Genomic DNA, 8,958 nt, shown 5'->3' with positions numbered 1-8,958 from the left:
TAAGAGTGAGAACTCACTCATTACCGTGAGAACTGCACCAAAACATTCATGAGAGACCCACCCCCATAGCTCAAATGCCTTTCACCAGGACTCACCTTCCAACAACACCATATTGAGAATAAAAGTTCAAGATGAAGTTTGGTGGAGGCAAACAAACCAAATCCAAACCATCTTACCACCTCACCAGAAATGAGGTTGAAATGTTCTTATGAAGCCCCTGCTGCTCCATTTAAGTACTTCAGCAAATCTTCACAGGTGCTGTCTGGTCCTCTCTGCTTCCACCCCATTGCCCCATTATGGAGTTTCTAGATTCTATCCTATTTCTTCATATCTGGCTACTGCCTCTGTTCATTCTGGCCAAATGGCCTCATGAGTTTGAAATCATCACATTGGTTACCATCCTGAAACTGTTCTGGATGCTATCTTTCTGATTCCACTGACTTCATGCTCTACTTATTATCAGTGAGAAAAGCCTGTCTTATTTCCAATATATATAGCCCGAACTTCCTCTGGGATCCTTGCTTCTCTGGGAATGCAACTCATATCTGTTGATGATGGGCCAGGCACTGTGTTCCATGCTTTTCATAACCATAAAAATAACTACTAGTAATAGCATCTGACAATTATTTTGCAGTGTGATAGTTAGGATGTCACTTGCTCTGCTAACAGTTGTATCTGAAATGTACACGGAAAGTCCATTTCGGAGAGTATTCTGTGTGTATTCTCTGTGTATATTTCAGAGAGTAAGTGGGACCAGGTTATGGAGGGCAATGTCATATTTAGAGGTTTAAATCACGTCCTGTAAGAAGTGTGGATCCATGGAATAATTTCAGACAGCATATTCATGTAAGCAATATTCAGAGTATAACATTTTTTGATGACATCAGGACACCATTATGAAAATCAAGCATTGGACAGTCCTACTGAGGTTTTTGAGACATAAAGTTATGTTTGTCTTCATACAAAACTATCCCAGTCTCATACTTCTTTGGTTTTCATTCTGACTTCTAGTTTTATTCTTCCTGTCTCATTACTTGCTGTTAGGTTCTCAACTATTGCTTACTTATTTCATTATAGTTGTCTCCCTGATGCAACCTCAGACATCTTTTTGATCGATTTGTAGCTGGAAAAACAGAAAAATTGTGATTGCAATTCCACACATATTTTGAATAGTTATTAAAATGATTGTTAGTAGCTTTTAAGTATTGCCACTGTCCTGCTCATTGAGTGCCCTGGTTTTGTGATATATCTTTCTAGTTACTTATAGGTTTTCCTCCCCATACTTGGCAATTTGATTGTTCAGGAAACACCAATTACCAGATAAGCAGCAGATAGATAAGTAGTAGATATAAGATAAAGATATGGGACTATGATAAGCACTAAACAAATGCAGGTAGCATAATACAATATACAGTTTTTAATTTGGCAGACATACAGATAGGGAATTCAAAGAAGAAAGAGCTGCAGGTATAAGATCTAGTATCCAGTTGCTTTGAGCAGATCTCTTAGACGGTCATTTCATTTTCAAGTGATCTTGTTGAGTCAAGACCTCAGACCCACACCAGGGGTTTGATGATGACATATCCTTTGATTTCATAGTTCAGAGCCCGCCAGTCCAGGATATTGGCAGGGACTGGGGTACCCTGATAGGCAGACAGGATCTCTTCTGGGGGCAGTACAGAGTTCCACATGTACAAATCCCCAATCTCTCCCACAAAGGACTGGCTCTTATCAAACTTGCCGCCATAGGAATCCTGCTCCTGCCCCAGGACAATCTTGGGATGAGCTTCCACAGAGTAACCCTGTCGCAGACCCTTTTTCACCAAAGGTGTCCCATTGATCCAAAATTCAGCAATACCTGATGAGGACTCCCAGCTAACACAGATGTGCACTGGAGCCGGGAACTTTTCAATAACTTTGAATGTAACTCTTTGTCTTCCAATGTAGAGACTATAATCTCCAACTCTTTCTTTATAAACTACTAGCTCATTATCCTTTCCCTGGGTATTGTAGGAGAAGAGGCTGTAGGCACGGGAGAGATCAGTGTAGGCTCGAAAACACAAGGTAAAGTTCTGCAGAGGCTTCTCCAGCTGTGTGATCAAGTTTACATGATCAGTAACAGATTCTCTAGGAAATACAAACACCTTCCCACTGAGGTCTGTGGGATAAAGAGAGAAAGAAAGATAATGACCTTCAGCATAAATGCAGAGAAAAGATGTCTCAGCTTCAACCATTTTCTCACTTTATGATTCTTGACCATTCCTTGACCTCCTTACCTGTGTGAGCAAAGGCTTCCAGGAGGCTGGTGAGGACAGAGACCCAAAGCAGCAGCTTGTTCATATTCCTGGCCTAGGGCTATTATAGCAGGAGCAGTGACCAGGATGAGGGCAGCAGATAACACAGTGGCTGTCCCCCTAGCATCTGATATTCACGCCCTTAGACTTCAGGCTATTCAGGGTTTATATGCACTTTGGGTGAGGATAGGGGAAGAAGAGCACCAATAATGTGTGAGGGATTTTCCAGGTCTGCCCCCCTGGCCCTTACAGTGAAGGAGTGGTGAGGCCCTGAGCTGGAAAATCAATGGGAGTTATTTATTAGAGACAAGTGATGGCTAGAGCTCCAACTCCTGTGACCCAGATTTTATTGCTGGGAAGAGAGTCATTGCAGGGCAGTAGGGTTATGGATGGGATGAGGCGCTGGGCTGGCCATGTCAGCAGAGTCTCTCTCTGCTCTCTGGGCCCCTCTCTCTGATGGCTCTGTGCTCTGCCAGAAGCTCCTGAGCCATGTGGAGTGTATTGCTGAGCTCAACCCTCTCGTGGGCTATGGGAACAAGGCCTTTTCTTTCTTTTATAGTTCTCAAGTTGTCTTCTATTTGTAGGATATTCTAGGATTCTACTTTCTGCTGAAGACCCTAAACAGTGCCTTCACCTTTGCCTAATTCAACATCAAGTAATACATTCAGGCAAAGCTAAGGGGAAAGAGGGACTTGGAGAATAAACTTTCTGTCCCCATGAAGCTTAGTATTTTTCTGCTACTTCTACTCAGCGCTTTTTTTCTTTTGCGTATCATGGTACTTCCTTATCCTAGATCTTTCCATTTCTCATTATTACTTGTTTTTCTGGTTACTTCATACTACCTGCAGAGATGTCAACATCTCCCCAAATTTTTCTCTCCTCTTCTTTGAGTCCTGGGTCATTGAGTGTATCTCTAATCCATCTTTGGTGATGACCCCACTAATACTCACATTTATTCACTAATTCTCAGGTACTACACTAGGTGCTAGGGATTCAGTGGTCACTGACTCTTGCACAACCCCAGAGATCTCCATCTTCATTCTTTCTACATCTACTTCATTCTCTCTCTGTACAGTTTATTAACCACCACTCAAACCTTGTCTGCCTCTGAGATATCAAACTGATGTTCCTCTTTCTAGCCACATTATTTCTTTCTCTCTCATCCCTAAATTATATGGCATCTTGTTTCTCATCCTATTGTTTAGCCTCTTATTCACTCTTTCTTCTCTTAGGTCACCCCAGACCTAATCAGCCTTTTCAATGACACAATCACTGCCACCAAGAATACACTTTCTTTATCATTGTTCAAAGTATCCTTCCTATTCTTATCCCTGGGGAGTTTCCATTCTCTACTTTTTCTCTAAATGGAAGCCCAGGTTGTGAAGCCTTATCTGGCCTGTTGCACAGTATGGGTTAGTGATAAAGTTGGGATTATGCATCTGTTGACTTCTGAATTAAATAAATATAATTTGCTTGGAAGCCGATGCCATTTGCAACCTGGCTTTAACATGGCTGTATCTCAGAATCTAATCCTATTCTCCAGTCAAACCCCTCTAACTGTTGTTCTTTATACATTCCTGGATTTTCTGATTTCATTACTTCTATTCCTTGCCTTCATTCTGTCTTGAATTTCTCTCTTATTTTTTTCTGTTTCTTAGAATTCCAGCCATTTTTCAACATTAATCTCAAGCTTATTTAGGTGATGGTTATACTAAAAGTCCAGACTTCACCACTATGTTATTGCTGTCTATGTAATAAAACTAAACTTGTATGCCTTGAATTTATACAAAAAATATGAAAAATAGAAAACAGTCTGCTTCATGAAAACTTTTCTAATGTCCCAACTATACGTTATTTTCCCTCTTTTGTACTTCCCATATGGTTAAGATAAAAGACTTTGGGATAGAATTCCAATGTTGCCATTTACTAGTGGCTGGCTATTCTGCAAGTCACTAAACCCCTCTGAACTTTAGTTTCCTTCTCTGCGAAATGAGGATAAAACTATCTACCTCACAGTGTTTCTCTAAAGATAAATGAGATACTATGATACACATAAAGTACATGGAACAGTATCTGAAAGGTTATTATTACCATCATTTTAGAGTCTTTATGGCTGTTACCATTATCTGTCTTGTATTATACCTATTATTGTGTTTATCTCTGATCCCTTCTAGATTGAATCTGGGTGTTAGGACTTATTTATATTTAGATCATTGATTTTATCTAACAATTTTTCTTACACATGAAAATAAACTGTTATATATTGTGGAATCAAAGGACTCAATTTTGAGTGAGGATTTTTTCTTTACAAGAAACAGTTTATTAGCAACAAAAAGTACAATACAATTGAGTAATATGATCAGGTAATGCTGGAAGTAGGAGCAGGAAGGTAACCTTTCTTGAGAACCCAGGGACTATGCAATTCCCTAACATTTCCAGATGTTAATTAATAAGTGCCATAAAACTCAGAGAACACAGGGCTCACCAGATGCTTTTAGTTTTCTTCATAAATAAATAAATAATCATTCTCTTTAACAAAAAATGGTTTGCAAATTAACGTAGATGAGAGTCTTCTCTAATGGGAGATGAGTCCAGGGAACAGGTCTTGGGGATGAGTGACACAGCCTTAGACTCATGGTGAGAGAGCTTGGAGATAAGGGCTTTACATAGCTGTTGAGGCCAAGTGCCAGGGTTTATAGTTGAATATAAAAATGTTGTGTTCATACACTGTGAAGAGAAAAGCTTGGTTGGAAGGTAGGATCTATAGTAGAATTGGAAAATGGAGAAAAAGTGGAGTCTGATTCTGTTGTTTAGTTTCCTTCCCTGGAATATGCTTCTCAGGCCTTGGAAGAGAACAGCTTGCACTTCAAGCGTTGTCAAAACGGAAACTGAGAATTCTTTCTATTGCAGAAAGGAAAAGTTCTGATGTCAGGATGTGGGAAAATGAATCCTGGGTCTTCAGAACTGGGAACAATTCTCACAGTGAGCCAATCCTCACTGTTGCTGGATCCTCTTGGGTGCCTTCCTGCCAGTGAAAGTTCAGGTCAAGGTAGTGGCACCTGTCTGGATGGCTATGGAAGAGATGAGGGTGGGGAAGAAAAGATACAGTATGTTGAAGAGAAGCAAGTCCACCTGTGTGCCCCAAACAGAGCTGTCTTGGCTATATTAATTGCCCATGCAACAAAGTTTGCCCTCAGAGAGCATAGTGGAAGAAGACATCGGCAGCAGCAGAAAGAGGATCTGACTCGGAGCTTCAACAAGGCAGAAGTATGAGATATAACTGAAGATCACCTGAAGGATTAAAGAATACCTTAAAGATGCTTTCTGAGACATTAGGTGTTTGTAGAAGACATTAAATCACAGTAACCAATGGGAATAGGAAGAGACTGAGTAGAACACAGGGTAGAACAAGATTTGTGTTCAGTAAAAAATTATTTGCTGTGTGTTCTGTTAGCTGTAAGGGAATTTGAGAGCATTTAGATGGAAAGAGGCAATGGACGCATGCATCAAGAGTAACTGATTATCACTCTGATATGTGGTTAGATAAAACCAAAGATACACAACTTAGACTGATGGCAGGGTCTCATTGTAAAGGCAAAAAAGGACAAAGATGAGAATTTTAAAAATATAGAATATGGAACCATATTTCTGACTGCAAATGATGTGGAAAAACATGGCGCTACCAGTGCAGATAGGACAATTGAGAGGATGTCCACTTGGAGGAGGTGGAGGGTTGGTGGTAAGCTTGGTTCCTCAATTGTTAAATTTGAAATGATAGTATGACCTACATATAAGAAAGGTCTTGGAGAATTTGAAATATGTGACTGCCACTTGGAATTAGATATACAGGTTTCAGAGGAATCAACATATAAATGATAATGAAACAAAAATGAATTTTCTCTTTCAGTGGAAGAGAGAAGAGAGAAAAGGTCAGGGAGCCAAGCACTGACTTGAGGAAGCATTCACATTCATGGTGTTAGAGACAAGATAAGAATGGCAGGTGGGGAGGGACGTGGGAGACAAAAAATTATGTTTGGCAGAGAGGATGGTGTGTGGTGTCATGGAAACCAAGTCAGTGTAAGTGTCCAGGAAGCAGTATCCAGTGGTATTAAATGCATCAGAGAGATCTAAGTTGAATGTGTGCTGGATTTAGCAATAAAAACTTCATTGGTAACCTTTGAAAGAGCAATTTTCATAAAGTGAGCATGTCAGAAGCCAAGTTTCAGGGAATGATGGAGGGAGAAAGAGGAAGGGAGTTTGTTTCCTAAGGTTCAGTAATTCTGACAAAGAACAAAAGGAGAGAAACAAGATTCTCCACAGGAGACTCGGGATTCAATGTATATTTCCCACACAGTTTATAGATTGTCTCTTCTTGACAGAGTGGCTATCATGTCTTTGTTGCCCACCTCATAACATTTCAGCCAACAACAGAGAAAAATCAGTGTCCACCTGAGATTACAACTGACCTTTCTACCCAAGTAGCTCTTTCAGGCTCTAAATGCCAGGCTCAGGCTGCTGTGAACTCCTACCTCCCCTTCGCAATTCTGGCAGCTTCACAAATTGGTCAGTCCCTTTCCAGGTCGTGCTGATACACCGGAGTCTTTTCTTGATCTCATTTCTCTGTTCCTAATTTCAGGGTTCATTTATAAAAGAAAATCTCTGCTAAGTTTTTTTTTAATTTTCTACTTTTAGGTTTAGTGAGGCACCTCGACCATATTACCTCACTGAAATCTCACTTTGTGTTCAGAATTCACCTGAAGCTGCTCTCTGTAATGTCACCATATCTCTATCTTAGTCTTTATCTTTCTTGACATCCCTTCACACTCACGCTTCTATTTGAACAACCCATTTTTACAGTTTTATAAAATACAGATTTCATTGCTGAGATTAGTGTTTATTCATTTTTTAAATATACATTTTTAAATAAAATTTACCATTCACTGGCACCCACTGGCCACAGCCATCTTCATGCTGTTCACAATCCCCTCATAATACCTGGGTCTTCTGGGAGGAGATGTGCAAAGAAGAAAAATATAACAGCAGGGACTCAGTGTAACTCTATATCTTGAGTATGTTTAAAAGTTCCCTCCTCTATGTCTAGGATTATATTTTCCAGTCCACAGTGATAGACAATACATGCATTGAAGATGCAGAAGCAGATTCCTTGCTTGTGCAGCTACAAGAGGTCTTGGCTAGAGCTGTCTTATGCTACTCCTGTCATCTTGTCAACTATGCCATTTTCTGCTCATGACAGAAACATGGCAGCACGAGAGTTTTCTTATGCTGATCTGTTTTATTGTTATCCCTAAAACTTCAAAATACAAAGAAAGAACCTCACAGAAGCTGACAAAGTTCACCTTGCTTGGTTGTCTCCAGCTTCTGTGAGTGATGTCATCCACATCTTAACTTCAGCAGGGAATGCCATGATCTTGACTCTCACCCACATTGGTCATGTAATTTTCCTAAGAATGCTGGTTAGTTCAGAGACTTTATACACTAGTCCCTATTCCGCAATACTTTCTAGTCTCATAGCTCAGAACCAGGATATTTTCTTGGTTTTTGTCATCTTTTTAAAAATTTCTGGATTCATTCTTTCTTTTTAAAAAAAATTTATTTAAGATTAAAAAAATTTTTTTATGGGTACGTAGTAGGTGTATGTATTTATGGGCATCCACTGTGAAATAAGCTTATCATAGAGAATAAGGTATTTATCCCCTCAAGCATTCATCCTTTGAATTATAAATAATGATCTTTGTCATATTGACCACCATTGACTGCTGTGTATTTGGGAATTCCCGGAGTGCACAGTCTTTGGGAATAAGAGGGTATGTGTCCAGTTGGTATGTGGTGCCTTTTGCATTGGCCTGGTCATGACAGTGGTCTAAATAACCACAGTGTCACAGAGGTACAAAAGGAGCACATATGCTATTTAGACCACTTCTTGTTTGACACCCTTCTTGTCATGAAACTCTCCTGCATTGACAATACTATCTATGAAATAAACAGTATTTTATTCACCACACATGTATGCAGGTGTCCATGGGTTTGGTTTGCCTTTTCTATATTGACGTCCTTGTTACCTCCATCATGCTTAGAATTTCCTAATCTGAGGTCTTTGCCACCTGTGCCCCCCAACCCCTACCTGAGGTCATTTTCTATATGTCTGTGCTTGTACTGCCTACCTCAAGCACAAGCTAATGAACTCAATAGAAAACAGATCTTCTATAAGAGGCCTACATTGTCAGCATTCATTCTGCCTTTGGACACTGTTGTTTACACTCTGAGGTACCTGGAGGCCAAGGATACCATGTACAGAGCTGTGGACAGAAATATTTCTTAACAGATTGACTCATTTCATCAGGAGACCTTTAGTCCAGGGCAATGTTTTTCCTGCTCATAAACATTTTGCATCTCACAAGAAGACCAAATAGAAAGCTCTGTTGTGAATTGGTTCAAACACTGAGACTGCTTTTCTACTTCTAGAAAGAAGGCAGAATCTAGGATTTCTGCTCAGGGTGCACATTACTGCAGAGGCGGGTGGCACTCCAGGAGCATTTTGATGACTTATTCTTATGTGTGAGCGAGTTGATTGAAAATCCTCCTAGCTCCCACTTCACCTGGCCATTTGGTGCTTGACTTTTGTCCTTGAGTGGAGCAGAACTAC

The 8,958-nt window shown here is 40.1% G+C and overlaps 1 protein-coding gene across 1 annotated transcript; it reads right to left on the bottom strand.

Annotated features, from left to right (window-relative positions):
• Positions 1-1,388: 1,388 nt before the first annotated feature.
• On the bottom strand, positions 1,389-2,438 carry APCS (amyloid P component, serum). Its single transcript, XM_025392091.1, has 2 exons — positions 2,277-2,438; positions 1,389-2,158 (listed from the first exon to the last, which is right to left on the bottom strand). Exons 1-2 carry the CDS (start codon positions 2,338-2,340, stop codon positions 1,551-1,553), a joined length of 672 nt encoding a protein of 223 aa, XP_025247876.1. The 5' UTR covers positions 2,341-2,438; the 3' UTR covers positions 1,389-1,550.
• Between the last annotated feature and the right edge of the window lie 6,520 nt (positions 2,439-8,958).

Source organism: Theropithecus gelada, chromosome 1 (assembly GCF_003255815.1).
Source record: "Theropithecus gelada isolate Dixy chromosome 1, Tgel_1.0, whole genome shotgun sequence".
Classification (NCBI taxonomy): Eukaryota; Metazoa; Chordata; class Mammalia; order Primates; family Cercopithecidae; genus Theropithecus; species Theropithecus gelada.
The sequence above is the reverse complement of the archived record's forward strand: the minus strand, read 5'-3'. Positions and strand labels throughout refer to the sequence as shown.